The sequence below is a fragment of the Pyxicephalus adspersus genome, chromosome 1, assembly GCF_032062135.1.
Source record: "Pyxicephalus adspersus chromosome 1, UCB_Pads_2.0, whole genome shotgun sequence".
Lineage (NCBI taxonomy): Eukaryota > Metazoa > Chordata > Amphibia > Anura > Pyxicephalidae > Pyxicephalus > Pyxicephalus adspersus.
In genome coordinates, this window is record NC_092858.1 from 109523450 (window position 1) to 109541401 (window position 17952).

Here is a 17952-nt window from a genome sequence, read left to right on the forward strand (position 1 = left end):
AAAAAAAAAAAAAAAAAAAAAAGGCTTTAGTTCCTCACATTTTTATGCAGTCTTTAGTACCTCACATTTTCATGCAACTTTTTTGTTCAACCCACTGAATTAAAACCGAGCGTCTGCAGTTCAACTGCATCCGAGTTGTTTAATTTAAAATTAATTGTACTAATGTACAGAACCAAAATTAGAAAAAAGTTGTCTCTGTCCAAATATTTATGGACCTAACTTTTTGTTTGCAATAGTGCAGGACTATGTGTATGTTTGTATTTAAATCAAAGAATATGCTGGTTAGTATACCATATTTTATATTTAAATTTTAGTGAAAGCGGCACCCCATTCACAATAGCAAAAAGTCTGTCAACAAACATGATAAAAGTCCGCTGTTTATGAGCACTTTACATTACCAAGTTATGGGAAACATTACATGTGCCAATGTATTCTTAAAGATGATAGTGAAAAACAATGTGATGCAAAAATTAGCAGTTTCAGTGGGTCTAATAAAAATGCACCTACAAGAGCATCAAATTTGAAAAAAAAACTTGCAGCGTTTTCATCCTACAGTGTTAGAAGTTGTAAATGAAAGAGATATTAATAGAAATCTTTTGGAGACCAAACACAACTAAGATACTTTATGGCTAAAAACTTGGTGTTTCTCTGGAAAGAGAAAGTATAAGGAAACTTATAACTGAAGAGGCCAAATGTTAAAAGGAAGAACTACGAAAAGGTCTGAAGGGACATTTTGTCTTCATAAAAATGGATGAATGCACACTTCACAGAGTCAAATATTTTGCTATTAATGTTAGATTTGTTGATGAAAATATTAAAACAATAACGCGAACCTTGGGAGTAAAAGGACACCCAGGCACATCACACCAGTGACTATCTTCAGAAGGTAGTGGAGGATGTTCTAGAAGATTTTGAAATGAAAAAGGAACAGATTCTATGTATTGTGACAGATAATGCTTCTAATATGTTGAGCACAATTGAGAAAATGAATAAAGTAGGTGAAGAAAGTGACAGACAGATATTAAGGGAAGACAGTTCTGGAGAAAGTGAAGAGAACAGTGACATTCTGGATAACACTGTTGAAGAAGCATCTAATCGTACTACTGTTCGATATGTGTTGTACTGTTCATACTCTGCAACTTGCAATAAGAGATGGATTGAAAGATCGTCATGCAGCTACTCCAATTGGCAAATTGTGACAAGTAACTGTTGCAGCCAGGGCCCTTAAAACAGATGCTATTTTGAAAAGATGTGCAGGAAAAGGAGCCATTTTGGATCAAACAACACGCTGGGGAAGAACTTATTTAATGGAAGCGTTTGCTTGAACTAAAAAAATTTCTTGAAGAACTGGAAAATGAAAATGTTTTATTAACTGAAAGCCAGTGGACACAGGTAAAAGCACGGGAAAATCTACTTTCTAATCCCTTTACTGTCACCAAGAGTTTGCAATCTGAAGATTTAACACCTGGTAAATTCTTCTTGAAGTGGTAGAGATTGATATATTGTCTGAACAAAAGTGGGGGGTTAATAGCTGACGGTATTGTATATTCAATGAAGAAATGAGAGAATCTCTTACTGGATACCCATTCTTGTTAGCTGCTATTTATGTTGATCCAATGAGCCGAATTTTGTTAAACGATGACCAGACTGATACTCCAAAAAAGGCCCTCTATGATGTAGCAGTTCGCATGAAGGGATTACTACCTGAAACACCACCACTGGATGAAGCTATAAGCACTGGTAATTCAGGATCATACTTTTCAAATGAAGGAATAGCCTTTGATTCCTTTTTAGACAAAACAGGGCTTTCAACAGTAAAGCGACGTCACATAGGCATGAAAGAAAAATTACCAGAAAATGTCCAAATAAAGAGATTCCAGCAGGAGTTTTTTTTTAAAAATTAGAATTAAAGTAGAAAAGTATGACCGCTCATTAAAACTGACTGTAGAAGAAACCATTCTTGTTTATCCCGAGATAATTAGTGATGTGGCTAGAACCGTAAGAGCAATGCCACCTACCCAAGTCAGTGTTGAAAGTTTTCAGCTCTAAAATGAATCAAGTCACATTGAAATGCTTCTATGAAAGAGGATCTGACAAAAGCAATTCCGTTTCTTCGAACTGTTAACACTACATTGAGTTAGTTTAAGATTGCATTGAACAGCTATTCTACTATACAACTATATCTCAAGTTTAACATATAAACTGTTTTAGGTTTTCCAGCTTTTGTTTTTGTTCATGTAGTTAAGCTTTGTTTTTGTTTTAAAACTACCAAGGAATGTGGTTCATATTTTTAAGCTGGTAAAGTTCCTGTTCCTGATTTCTATGCATTCTTTGCTACTACTTTATAGCCACTCGATAAAAAGATGAAAACAATAAGGTTTTATTTATTGTTTTTGTCTTTCGTTTAAACTGGCCAATACAGTAGAGTGTCAGCTTCCTAGCCAGTAGTCCTGTGGTTAAATGGAGTGTATGTTGCCTTCCTTCAATCAACTTGGAAAATACATTAGCATATTACAGGGTTTCCCATTTTATCTTCACATTCTTGCATTCAAACTGCACACTTTTGCAACCAAACCTAACAAAAAATAAATTAATTTCACCCTTGTCAAAAAAATTCTTTTGCATTCAAACTTCAAACTTTTGCAAACAAACTTCACAAAAAATTTTAGACCCCTTAATTTTTCATAAATCAATAAATTTATTATAAAATAAATATACCAATATTTTTACCATAAATGCTTTTCTCAAGAAACATTAAATAAAAATATGTAATAATTAAATAATTAATCATTAATGCTTTCTCCTCTTATTGTTAAAAATACACTATTGATGCTTTCTAATAAAGCACCCAAATTAATTAGCCTATTTCTTCTTACTACTTCTTTCCATTTAGAGAACATGTTCTCAACAGGATTAGGAAATGAAGAGTATGGTGGTAAAAATAAGAGTTTGGTGTTCCTTACTTTCAACCAAGCTCTCTACCTGGCTAGTTTTTTTAAAGGGGACATTATCCATAATTAGGATGGCATGCTGAACACTCTTTTCACTAAAAACATTCAAAACCTCATCAAAAAAACTGAGGAATGCTTCTTGATTAAATGATTGTGCCTTAAAGTGGAGGGTCCCATTTTTATTTCTCACACAACAAATTAAATAATTTCTGGAACGCACGCCAGCCACAACATGCACCACCCTTTACCCTTAGCAATGAGATTAAGGATTTTGTTAGCATAGCTAAGCCTTTCTTGAAGAGAGTGGGAATCATTGCGGCTTGCAGGAATTAAATAAGTAATTTATTTATTTTTTATTAAGAATTTTCATAAACAATATAAACAGAAAAAACAGAGAAAGGACAAGATATAAACATAGTATACAGTATATTGGATAATTACCAGGACATCAAATAGGATCATACAAATAACATATTTAAAAAAAAGCAGCAAAATGTAAACCAAACAGTATATTCACATATGGTGAGAAAGATGAATGTCCAGTATACACAAAATATTAACAAAAAATAAAAATAAACAGATAGAGTATAAACAGGACAATAAAGGGGGGGGGGGGGGGGCACCAGAATGGTGACTAATAAGGAGCTCACATAATCAAATCAACACTTTAAACCAGTAAATGGGCATAATAGGCATCCCAAGATTCCAAGACCTGTTCAAACCTAACAACATTATTTCTAAGGAGAGCAGTAGGATATTCCATCAAACAGACATTCTGGACACGAGCATGTAAGTCCAAAGAGGGGCTTTGTGGATTTCCACTTGGCCGGGATTAAAGTACGGGCTACTACCAAAATATGTGTGATAAGCTTAGATGTGGGTTTGGGGGGCCCATGAAGGGCAATCCCAGTAGATGGTGGAGTGGGTCAAGAGAGAACCGCTGCTGGGTGACTTCTGTGATTCGCTTATTAACCCTGTCCCAATAGCTATAAAGAGTGGGACAGAACCAAATGTGCTCCAGTGTCCCACGCTGGGATCCACATCTCCAGCAAAGAGGATCTGCCTGTACAGCATATCCCGCGTGCAATACCACCAGAACAAAATTTTGTACAAGTTATCTTTGTAAAGTGTGCATATAGAGCTTTTATTTGCCTCCTCCAGGAGCTTGGAGCATTCATCTCCATCTAGGGCACGGCCCAAAATGGTTTCCCAGGTGCCTATATAGGCAAATTTGCCAGAAGCCCCCTGTGCAAACAGATGGAGGAGGTAATAAATGAAGGAAATAAGACCTTTGGCATAAGGACCGATTGCAAAAATTCTTTCAAAAGGGGTGAGTGTAGTAAATTTGGGCGATTGTTGAAGGGAAAGGACATAATGCCTTATCTGCAAGTATGCAAAAAAGGAGGTTCCCTACAAACACTATCGGGGAAAGCAGGTTGTGTTGTCTCTATCAATTAAGCAGACAAAAGGAGTGGAGTTGATTTTATTTTGGGGGGGGAGCTTGTATGTGAAAGATTTTACTGTGAACAGAGGACATGTGGTCAAGCTGCAAAGACAGAAAAAACCCATCCGAGAAATTCCTACAATATTAGGAGTGGCAAAATCTACAGTTTGATACATCATTAAAAAGAAACAAAGCACTGGTGAACTCAGCCAAGCCAAAATATGTCCACAGAAGACAACAGTGGTGGATGATCGCAGAATAATTTCCAGCTGAAGGGAAAATCCTTTACAACAGCCAACCAAGTGAACAACACTCTCCAGGAGGAAGGCGTATCGATATCCAAGTCTACCATAAAAAGAAGACTGCATGAAAGTAAATACTGAGGGTGCACTGCAAGGTGCAAGCCACTCATAAGCCTCAAAAATAGAAAGGCTAGATTAGTCTTTGCTAAAAAAAATTTAAAAAAAATCTAAAAAAGCCAAAATCATTCTTTGGACAGATGAAACCAAGAAGTATGGAGAAGGCGTGGAACAGCTCATGATCCAAAGCATACCACATCATCTAAAAAACATGGCGGAGGCAGTGTGATGGCTTGGGCGTGCAAGGCTGCCAGTGGCGCTGGGACACTGGTGTTGATCAATGATGTGACACAGGACAGAAGCAGCCAAATGAATTCTGAGGTGTTCAGAGACATACTGTCTGCTCAAATCCAGCTAAATGAAAATAAACTTGAAATCCAGCTAAATGAAAATAATCCAGCTTGAAGTAAATAAACATTTTATTTTCAGCTTTTTAGTTTGTCCAATGACTTGTGAGCACCTAAAATAAATGATTGTGTAAAAAAGGCTTTAGTTCCTCACATTTTTATGCAACTGTCCTATGCCATGTATTGTGACCCAACTTCCTAGTGTTTTAAGTTTTAAGAGTGTATTCCTTTGTAGTAGTGCAATAGTATAATGAATGTGGTGTAACAAGTTAGGCTTAGTTCATATTAGCAGCAAAAAACATTTACCCCTTCCTGCCAGAGTGACTTCTGGCAACTGCTGGGCACCTAGGATTTGTAACAGGCGGTAAGTGCCTGGCTTTTTCAGGGCTAGCAGTTTTTAAGGCAGCAGTGGTTCCTGGCATGAGGAATGGACGAATGAAACCTTACTGCCAGTGTGAATTCCGCCTAACTTCAGATGTGTTCCTGAGGCTATATTTAGTTAAAGTGAACTTTTGTGAAAACATTTTTTTTCCCATGGATTCTTTTACAAAATTAGCCCAGCAGGCCCATGCTGGCTCAGCTTCCACCTTTTCTCTGATGCTCATTTGTACGTTCAGTGCTGCCTTGCACTGCGCATGTATGAGATTGAACACTTATTTTTACATTATAAGAAAGCCTCTGAAGATGCATACACATAAGGAGCAGTGCAGAGCCTCTTGGGATATGTGACACAAATATCCTAGGAGGCTGCGGATTTCCCCTTTGGTCTTTACCGAAATGGAAGTAAAGACTAAGCGGAGAGGTCCCCCCCAAAAAAGTGTAAAAACAAAAAAAAAAAAACACAATTTTTCCATTATATAAGAGAAAGTCACTCTTTAATATAATGTTAAAAATGTACGTGATGCTTTATTAGCATCATGCATGTGATATCAGATGGGGACAAGACAGCCAGTGAACCCCACTCATCACTTTCTATATTCTATTAAAAAAAAAAAAAAAAAAGAATCTGGCTGTTAAGTTTATCTGTAGTGTGTAATGATATCATCGGCAGTGCGATGGCTGTGTGAGTGTAAAAGCTGCTTGTCGTATTCTGCAGCCTAACAACTCGCTGTGTTCAAACCTTCAGACCTCCTACACTGTTGGTTGTATTAACGTGACATTTTTAAGGTACACGGAGGAGGCATAGGAATCTGAAACTGTACGTGCAAGTGGGGTACAGTTGGGGTACGTGCAAGTGGGGTTGTGGCTAAAATGTAATACTATGGCTACCTAGCAAAATGTGCTGCCTGCTCCATTACACATATCTGTATGCATCTTTATCTCAAACCCATTTCTCTAGAATTAAGAGGTGCAGGGATACAAAAATATAGTTGGACGTGGTGGACACTTGTGGCTATCACCTCTCATCACCATGGCATCATTAGAACATTAAAAAAAATGTCCACCAAAATGCACTTCCTTGTTACACATGACTATAACCTTCCAGTACCTCAACCCCATTAAATTTTAGTGGGCAGAGTTTATGTTCTAGTGATGCCATAGTGCAGAAGTTTTAGGGGATGATAAACACAGATGTTCCCCACTTGTACCTATATTTTTGGTTTCTTACACCTCCCCATTCCAGGGAAATTGAACTTCAAAATGTTAGTTAAGTGGACAGAAATGTGTAACAGGGCAAGGAAGCCCATTTTGATGGGGAGAGTGTTCTATGTTCTAATGATGCTGTAGTAATGAGATTGTAGGGGAGAATGTGCCCGCCACTTGCACCTATATTTTCAGTTTTGTACCCCCCCACCCCCCACCTCAGAGAAATTGGTGTTCAAAGAGGAGAAGCAGACAGTAGTTTCATACGCATAGATTTAGGGGCCCACCCAATGCTCCTTGCTATGTTAGTGGCCCCGGGGGCCCCAATTTGCATTTTCAATTTAGGACTTCAAGACGCACGTTTCTCTGAAACAGAAACCCCAAAGTTCAATTTTCATAACTTTTTACATTTGTGACCCCATATTTTGAAATTCTTTAAAGCTGGGGGGCTGAAATTGTAATAACTAGTATCTATGAGGGTGGCCTGTGCACCCTGAAAATACAAGTCATTTGCAAAATACAGTTTAGGGGATATGGAGGTTTGTACACAAAGAGCTGTGAGGATGCAGAACGACAAGCAGACTTCACACACAGCTCTAGCAGTGGATACATTTTAGAAGCAGTTTTTTTGTTTGTTTTTTTTAAATAGAAATCTCATCTCATGCTATTAGATGGGGGTAGGGCTGCCTGTGTCTCATTCACATGTAGGCTGAACTGTGTGCTCACCGCTCATCGCAGCAGCAATCCTCTGAACGGATGACAGCTGAACACAGAGCAGCCCCACCGAGATCCGTGCAGAGGAATAGAGCTGTTGAGGAGAGGTGGGCAGGGTATTCACAGCAGCCGGGCGGAGCAACTGGCTAAAACCCTCTGGGGAGAACTATGATAGTATGAGTATAAAAAAGGTTGAAACACAAAATCAGGTCAAAAATAATAAATGAAAGAAAATTGATTTTTTTTAATTTTTAATTTTTTTTATAAAAAAATTATTAATATACTCATACTATTATATTTTACTGAAAAATAAATGTTCATGAAAAACAATGTATTGCTTTTACACATAAAAATCCACTGTATTGCATTCAATACAGTTATTTTGTATTGAATGCAATACAAATGGATTTGAATTTCCCGCCCCACCCCGAACAGAACGTCCGCACGCACCGTCGTCACCGGGAACTCCTTTGTGACTCATCAGGTGCAGAGAACGCCAGAAGACGGGAAGGGCGATGGAGGATGCCGGCTGATCAGGTAAGCGCTTGTTTACTATTGTTTTCCATAAGTTTACCTACCCGGGGTGTGACTCGGGGTTACCTCTGGGGAGGTTAAACAATTCTGGGATGCTTTTTGAAGTATGCTTTGGGTTACTGTCCTGCTGAAAGACCCATGAACTCCGGGTGAAACCCAGCTTTTTGACATTGGGCCTTACACTGCACCCCAGAATTTCTTAGTAGTCTTCAAATTTTATATTACCATGTAAATTTAGGACTACCAGTGCCTAAAACAGCAAAGCAATCCTAAAACATCAGTGAACCTCCTCCATGTTTGATTGTACGGCCTGTGTTCTTTTCTTTGAAGGCTTGTTTTTGTTTTCTGTAAATATTTGAATGATGTGCGCTACCAAAAAGCTGTATTTTTGTCTCATCTGTCCAGAGGACATTCTCCCAGAAGGATTGTGGTTTCCACAGGTGAATTTTAGCAAACTCCAATCTGGGTTGTTTATGTTTCTGTGTCAGAAGTGGGGTCCTCCTGGGTCCTCCTTTTTTTCAGATGGTGACAGATATAGAAAATAATTTGTCTGGAAGTCGATCAAGGTTCTTATCCACCATTCCAACATATCCTCTACTTTTCATCCACATTTAAAAAGATTAGCTACAGTGACATTGGCTGTAAACTTCTTTACAATATTGCTCACAGTGGACACAGAACATTAGGATTTCTGGAGATGCACTTGTAGCTTTGGGATTGTCCATGCTTTTCTATAATTTTTGGTTTAAAAATCCTCAGACAATTCTTTGCTCTTCTTTCTTTTCGCCGTGCTCAATGTGTTACACACAGACAGCCAAAAGTCAAGATTGAGTCAACTTTGCTCCATTTTAACTAGTTGCAAGTGGGAATTTTCATATTGTCAGCACCTGTTAATTGTTACAGGTGAGTTGAATCAAATTCAGGAGCTGAATCACATGCTTGTTTAACCTCCCTGTCTAGTTTCATGCAAAAAGGCAAAAAGCGGTACAATTTTTTGCATGAAAATGTATTTTTCGTTGTAGGGGGACAACAGAGCAAGGTGAGTGGGGGTTTTGTTAAAAGCTAACCCAGGTGTGACTCGGGATTACCGCTATTTGCGGATAAAATCCACAAAGTCACATTCAGGAATATCGCTAGGGGGGTTAAATACAATACAATGATAAGGTGAATTCTGATAAGATGACAATAATTTTGTCCAAGTTATTTTTGATGTTTTTGTGTGGATGTCCCAGATTTTTTTATCTGCTTTTTTGTATGAAAAAACATTAAATAAACATAGCAATACTAAAGCATTTGTAATCGCAACAATTTTCTAGAAGTGGTGAATTTTCTGACATAAATGTAGGGGGGCAATATTTTTGGTCATGATTGTATAACACAGTTTGAATGTTGGTAAAAATAACGCACATCTCAGTGTTGGTAAAAGTGCACGCTAGACTTCTGAAAGTAAAATGCAAGAATTGCTGGATGTAATAGCAACACAAATTAGGTCTAATTTATTGAAAAAATACATTTGGATAACGTTTTCAGCATTCTGTGTGATGAAACCACAGACATTGCAGTAGTAAAAGAGTTAATTGTTTACATTAAATATGTTTGCCAGTTCACTAAAGAGGTAAGGATTAGTTTAGTATCAACCTGCAATATGACTGATGGTAAGGTTGAGACTATTACCAACACACAAAAACTCTTGACCATCTAGGCTTAAAAACATCCAGTCTTGTTGGACTGGGATCAGACAGGTTAGCTGTTATGACTGAGAGGGAAAAAGGAGTAGCAAAACTATTCAAAGGTCATGGATCTCTTGACTTTTGGTCAACCATCAAGGTGTAAACCACCATTTCACCATTGTGAGTGCCCAAGCAACAGCTGCTATACCTTACCTAGTAAAATCTAATGATATCTTGAGGCAGCCGTTGTATTTTTTTCCAAAATTCTGCTGTTAGAATGGCTGGTTTAACCTAATCCAAAATACTCTGAACATTCTAGAAGTCAAATTTAAAAATAGCCACAGATAGTAAATGGCTCTCTCATGACACTGCAGTATATTCACTAAGAGTGTATCATCAGTGTCATAGCTGCACTGGGAGCAGATATATTAGGCAGATGTATTAAAACAACTTTGTTTTTTCTTTAGTGATGCTTTAAGGTCATTACAAAGGACAAGAGGGCACTCTTTGCGTCCAAAGAAAAATAAATGTATTCTCCTGATAAGGAAGGGATTCTTCACAATAAGGTCTGTGAAAATGTGGAATAGGCACCCACAAGAAGTAGTTTCAGGAAGTTCTATAGATTGCTTTAGGAGCTAGATAATTTTCTAAACACAGTTAAATTAACTGGGTATTAAAGCTTTAAAGTAAAGATAACAGAGACTGTTAAACCAGGGAACATCGGATTAACTCTTAGGATCAGGAAGGATTTTATTTCTTGGAAGGGTTTTTTTGCGCCTTCCTCTGGACCATAGGGTCCATAGGGTTTTATATCCAGGATATGTTTATTCCCCTAGTGGTTGAACTTGATGGACTTTTTTTCAACCTGACCTACTATGCAACTATGTAAACCTTTAAAAGTATTGTGCATGTGATGGAGGCAGGACTGTCCCCCTCTCATCACTGCTCATATTTTATATATTTTTTTATATTTTCTTTTTTTGCCTCTCTAGATCAGCAATATCTATTTTTAATCTGGGATATATTTCCCTAGTGGTATACCTCGATGGACTTTTTTCCACTAACTATGTAACTATGCCCCTAGAGTGTAGGCATCAAAGTGTGGTGGTAAGGTAAAAGTAGGTGCCGCTGCCGTCTAGGAAAACGTTTTATCGTTGATGGTTACTGGTCAAGTGAAGGACAGGACGCTGGCACCCAGTCTCAAGGAGGAGACCACACTTTGATGCCTACACTCTAGGGGCACATTACTTATCAATGAAGGACTGACACTCCACTTAACCATCATTCAATACCAGGATGTACATTATTTAATATCTAATCAACATATGTTACCTGATGATACTTCTTGAATAAAATATTTCACCACTTACTCTAACTCCATATTCTCTTATTATTCCTGGGATTCATAAATCAATATATATCAAGTACCAGTACTGAACATTTTCATTATTAACCCTTAAAGTCTCAAGAATCCAGGGGTACTCCAATGTGGATATTGCCTTGATACTCTTTACCTTTGTTTTTTGGCGTCATGGAATAATTATTATTTACTTTCAATGCATCTACTACTATGATCGCAATTATCCCCTGAAGAAGCCAATCTGACGAAACATGTTGGGATATGAAATAAGCTTAAAACGTTGAGATATATATATATATATATATATATATATACACACACACACACACACACACACACACACACACACACACACATATACAGACTTGCTTTGTCAATACATTTTGTTATGTTGCATTTGTACATATGGACTAGGAGTGTTATGTTGGAAATAGGACTACCTAGACTCTATACATCATAAACTCAAATACATTTTTATACATATGCCTCAAAAGCCTATCTTTCCCTTTCCTCCTCTCTACTGAATATAAATATTTAAGGCTTGGCAAATATTATATCTAATGTAACCTTTTCTCAAGAAAAACAATCCCATATAAGCCATCCTGACAATATATCCTTTTCTCCATCGCTTATATTGAGAAAGTTGTCAAACAACTGGATGCAAAATTTCCAGACATGCCCACACCCTAAAGAGTTTTCAATGCAGAAACTCCTCTTCCAAGTGAGTCTGCCAAAATACTCTTTAATCATTAAGATAAAAATGGAACTTCTGCTGTTTTGAACTATGACAGTGTCATATGATATGATCACCAAACAAGAGGGACAGGTGCATCAAAAAAAATTAAAATTCAGCCATACACAATTCTCCTTCCGAAATAAATTTTACTCAAATTAGCAACAAGTGAGCTCAGACAGTCGGTTCCAAATTTATCAAAACTGGCTTCTATTGGACTGGTCATACCAGTACGCACAGCTGAATGTGAAAGGGGATTTTCTGACTTCCTGAAAAGAATTAAGACTTGCCTACGAAATCACATGAATCAAACAATACTGAATAACCTTATGTTCTTTTTGGAGGGAACAGATCCACGACTTTGATTTTATGAAAGCCGCAGACAATTGGGCCTCTAGGAAGAAACTAATTCTTACTTAATATAAACTCAAATTCTGTACTCTGTAAGGTTTACATAGTTGAACTGTTCACCCTTTTTGGAGCCGTCCCTGGCCCACTCCTTTTATTCACTGGATTTTAGTTCCTTCAGTTATGGAAACTCCAGCATCATGTGTGGTCATCACGATGACCAATGATTAGCAACCTTTAGGAGCCACCCTAATCTGTTGCACTACATATAAAATCAGGTATACAACAACGGAAATGACTTCCTCCATCCTGGCTCTAAAAAAGGAAAGGTAACCAATTCAACTTTGCCACACCCCAAAAATGTTCTTACCTGATTTTATGGGGAGAACACTGAAGCCTGTTTTTACAGCACAATATGGAGCCTTTAAACTACAGAAAACATTTTTGGACCTTAAAATCTGTTCTAATTCAGCCTTTTTTTTACCCACCAATCCTGCGTTTTGTATTTTAATATCACCAAATTCTCTGCTTGCAAAAGAAGGATATAGATCTTCTGTTTTTGACAACAACATTTAGTTTAAAATCAGCAACCTACAACACATATTAAACACACTAATAAAAACAGAAAACAACTTACTAGTAAATCTCCATACACAGCACAGCTGCCCTAATGCGCCCCCCAACAACACCACCTGCATCCTAACACACAATTACTTAACCCCCAATGGCAAGATTATTAATATATATTTAGTGCTATCCATATGCATGTCACAAACGGTCTCTCAAAGGAGCTCACAATATGATGGTCCTACCATAGTCATAGTCTGCAGGATAGTCTAAGACAATATGTTAATGAAAATCATCTGAAAACACCAATGATCTGTACAGCAGAACTCACACAGTGAGAAGGAGAATCCTACACCAAGGGGCCATTAAGCTCTGTTGAGGTGCTCAGGTACTTAACAATGAATATTCTGTCAGGAGGAGAGCTGCCTCCTCTTTGGAGGTGATTATATAGTGGATTTAATTGGTAGAAAACAAATTTTTCCCCCAATACTTTACTTTAGTAATATGTACATGACCTCCCATCCACACTCTACATGCATTTCTGCCTCATTAAATTTACAAAGATGACTTTTCCTTGAAATCTGGGCTTGCAGTCAGCTTCAGCACCAATATGTTGCCAGTGGGGTTACTGAAAAGTGTTTCCCCATCACGAATTTCACAAAATATTAAAAATTGTTTACATTACCAGACAGGGCTGCATACACACATCAGCAGTTGCAAATAGTGATTATGCTCGCTAGTGCTCATACCCCCTTCCCCCTCCATAGAACAGAACAGCCGCCAGTGTGTACAGCAGTTCCTATATCTGTCACTGGAACTGATCATAAAAGTTTGTTTCCAGTGACAAAAATCCTAAGTGTATGTAGCCTTGAATTTAAATGGTTATATTTTTGAACAATCATATTACATTAACCCCCCCAGCATTCTAATTCTGTCAGTTTTTTGATGCAAAAAGTGATCCTATTTTTTTTGCATAGAAATTTTTGTTTATATTGTGGGCCTGTAATTCTTAGGATTAACTCCCGGGTATGATTATAATATAATAAATAAATATAATTATCATAAATTATAATATAATACATAATTATAAATAATAATTTTAAAAACTAATGAAATAATAGACAACAATATAATCCTAAAATAAAATATAAAATTAAAAATGTACTTTTATTTTTATTTCATGTTGTGTGGTGTTTTTGTACTGTAAAAACCATTTAAAAGCAGATTACATTGTAATCTGCTTTTAAATTTCCCTCCCAGACACACCCCCCATACATCACCACTCACATCACCCGGAAGATGACTCATCCTCCAGGGTGATGTGATTGGGGATTTCCCTGCCCTGCCTCACACAGACGCTGGAGCTGCTGCTAATCGCATCTCCAGAGAGATGCAAAGCACAATGCAGGATTGTCCTGCATTGTGCTTTGCATCTCTCTGGAGATGCGGGCAGCAGCGTGGCCGGGTCCCGGGTGCTATTTAAAAGCAGATTACTCAGTAATCTCCTTTTAAATTTCCCGCCCGGCCACACCCCCCGACGGACCGGCGCCCGGGAATCACACCAGGACCATCGGATCGCCGCTGGAGCATGGGGCAAAGGTAAGGGGGGCTCTTAAAGTTACCCCGAGTGTGACTCGGGATTACCGCTTTTTGCAAGTAAAAGCCACCCCGAGTCACACTTAACACTAGGGGGGTTACTAATAAACTCTGCTACTGCATGTAAACATAAACTAACAGGGTCAGACAGCCATAAGTTTAAAAAATCAATTTTTTTTTTCTTTTTTTCTATTTTTGTAAAAATCCAAAGATTTACACTAAATGGAATTCACAATAATATCTATGGCAGAATATTCTACACTTGTGGAGAGTAAGACAGCAAACTCACCACCAGGTTGGTTCACCACCACCACCACTCACCACCACCTTGATTCAAAAAGAAAAACTTTTGGAAGATCCTAAAAGTACACCCTGGGCATCATATTAATGCCATTACTATTGCTTATTCACAGGGGACAGGGCCACCTTGATACCAAAAGCCAATGAGAACATTCATATGATGGTGAGCATTCTCAATAGCTGATGGTGACAGGTGGTGGGGCCCCTTGATTATGAAAACCTATGTCAAAAAAAGTATATTATAAGTCGGTGGTGACATAAGGGACACTACTGTCAGGAAGCACTTTAACAATGATCACTACTGTAAAGGGGCTTCTTTTCGGACTATTCCAATCTATGAGCTATGCTGTGCTATACCTTAAATCTTTCAGACTGCTACAGTGTGCACACAGGAGCTGCAAGGCTGCCCTACATTTAGAAAATTGTGCACAGTGAGCCGCACACCAAGCCACACGTGTGAAAGGATAGTTGTGTCCACAATGTTGGAGGCTATTTGGCAATTCACAGGCATCCCAAGGTATCCTGAATAATTAAAAAGAAAAAAACCCAAACATACCTATTATTGTTGTTGTGATTAGCAATTCTGATCTGAGCAATGGGTCTGTAGTTGCAGTGAATCCAGGAACTTTTTCAAAGGTTACACAATTAGCTTGCTATCTTTTCTCCATTCCTTATCCCCAATGCCTAACTATCTACTGTTAGCCAAGCACAATTCACTTTGCAAGGGAGTGAGCTGCATTTGGGGTAACAACACTGGAATTATCAATCATGCCATGTGTTTGCAGCACCGTTATTAGTTTCTCTGCTGAGAAAAAAAATGCAAAACTACAGCTAGGAGCCTATGATTAGCATTGTCAACAAGACACAAGTAAGGCAAAGGATACAAGCATGATCCTCTAGAATTATTTTATAGTTATTTAAAGAGAAAATTTCAGTGGCAACTTTGGTTTAACATTACTAAAAACTGTAGTGAAAATAAGTGAACCCTAAATCGAAGCACAAAAAGCGATGGTATAATAATAACAGTAATTGCTGATTGCACCAGTTACAGTATGTGCAAAGAATAATCAGTAAACAACTTAACAACTTTAATCAGTAAAGCACAAAAAAAAACATGTGGAGAATACAAAGAAACCAAAAAAAAAAAGTATCTCTTAACATGATTAGGACATGTGATTGATGGATATAGATTTAGACTTTTTAAATATAGTAGGAAATGGAGCACACTGGAATATGCAAGATTCCAGTGTGCTCCATTTCCTGCTATATTTAAAAAGTCTATACCTGATATCACTGAGTATCACCTGATACTTGCTAACCATCAATACATTAATTTGTTCTAATCAGTGGCCCACTCACATTCTGGTCATACCTGAAAGTTCAGCAGTCCATCTGTCTGCATCAGCATAAACAAATTCAAGGTCTGGAGACTCTGAGTAACCCTGCAATATTAACAGATTATAACATACACAACTTAATAATAATAACATTTACAAAAGAGAGCATATAACTTAAATAATAAGTCCAAAGACAACACCGATTAACTTATGGTAACCATTTAGACAACAAATTTGAACTATCAAAACATAAACCAGTTTAAAGCAAAATTACTAATTGATTACTACAGATTAATCAACATCACTTAAAGCACACCTAAACTCAGAATTTTTACTTTACATAAAAGGGTAGATAACCCTTTAATTTAAAGTAAAAGTTTTGTTTATTTTTTTTTTTTTTTTTTAAGTGCAACACCATGACAATCAAGACAGAATGGGAGCGCAAAGCCTCCCGGGAAACCCATCATAGTTCTCCCCAGCCCGTTTTTGGGGGCGGCCCGCCCACCTTCCGTAATTATTCCGCCCGGCACATTTTCAACAGCTCTGAACGGAGAGGCTGAACACCGGAGAGGCTGCTCTGCTCGCTCCATTCTCTGCTGATAAGAGCTGATTTCTGATTAGAGGCGGGCGAAGTGAGGAGAGCACAGCTATGAAGAGATCGGGACACAGGCTGTCCCTCCCCCTCTCATAGCTATGCCGAGTCTTTTGAAAAGAAAAAAAAAAAAAAAAACACATTGTGTAAACAATGTCTCCGCCCAGTGGGAGTGTGTAATGACGTCATCAGAGCAGTGTGTGCTGCATGTCACATTCCTCAGCCTTACAGCTCTCTGTGTATAAACCTTCATATCCCCTAAACTGTATGTCATAATAACTTGTAATTTTCAGGGTGCACAGGGAACAATCATAGTTAGCACCATTCACAATTTCAGCACCCCAGATTTTACAAATTTCATGATATGGGGATCAGAATTGTAAAATCTTGTGAAAATACAACATTGGGGTTGCAGTATTAAAAGCAAGTGTGTCTTGGAGTCCTAAGTTAAAAATGCAAACTGGGGACCCCCGGGGTCACTTACATAGAAAGGAGCATTGGGGAAGGGCCCCTAAATTTTTTTACTTATCTCTCACAATTCTGTAACTGTCATAATATGTTACCCATATGCTTCTCTTCTTTGAACCCTAATTTCCCTAGAATGGTGGGGTGTACAAAGCCGAAAATGTAGGTGCAAAGGGGGGGGCGACATCTTTTGATAACCACCCCCCACACTAAAATTTTATTACTATGGCAAACGCACTGCCCTGTTACACATTACTGCTCATTTCCAACACTGGAACCCCAATTTCCCTGAAATGGGGAGGTGCAGGAAACTGAAAATGTGTGGGGAACACCTGTGGATACACCAACTAAAGTGTTTTCACAATGGCATCATTATTACATAATAAACTCTGCCCATCAAAACGAAATTGGGGTTTAGGTACTAGTAGGATGTCATGGGTACCAGGGCGGCGTGTTTTGATGGGCAAAGTTTATGCAATGATGCCATAGAGATGAAAGTTTGGGGGGTGTTAGCCACAAGTGTCCCCCACTTGCACCTATAATTCTGTTTACCTGCACCTCTCTGTTCTGGAGAAATTGGGGTTCAAGGTATGGAAGCAGACAGTTTGATGGGCAGAGGTTTTTATGTTCTAATGATGCCAGGCTTATGAAATTTTAGCGGTTTATACATCTGTATAAACTTGCACCTTTTTTTTCAGTTTCCTGCACCTCCCCATTCCAAATAAATTGGGGTTCAAAGAACAGAAGCAGAAAGGACAGCCTAGTATTACAAATATGTCTTGGTGAAAGGTAGGTAATATATTTAGGGCCCCCACCCCAATGCTTCTTGCTATGTAAGAGGCTCCGGGGAGGGCCTAATTTGCATTTTCAATTTTGGGCTCCTAGGTGCACTTTCCTATAAAACAGCAACCCAAATGTTCGATTTCCACAAGTTTTTAAACTCATGATCCCCATATTTTGAAATTCTTGAAATTAAAAATAGAAATGTTGGTTATTAGTAGCTATGGGAGTCCCCTGTGTACCCTAAATATTTTAGGTAATTACAACCAAG

The 17952-nt window shown here is 38.0% G+C and overlaps 1 protein-coding gene across 3 annotated transcripts in view; it reads right to left on the reverse strand.

Moving 5' to 3' along the window:
* The window catches only part of STRIP1 (striatin interacting protein 1), a 108827-nt gene that overhangs the window by 89501 nt on the left and 1374 nt on the right, over positions 1-17952 (reverse strand). For 2 of the 3 annotated variants that reach the window (XM_072423346.1, XM_072423356.1), the window contains one exon: positions 15880-15949. In XM_072423346.1, the coding sequence (XP_072279447.1) occupies positions 15880-15949 (70 nt within the window). Of the gene's footprint in view, positions 1-15866; positions 15950-17952 lie in introns of those variants that run through there. The other variant, XM_072423360.1, reaches the window with a different exon arrangement.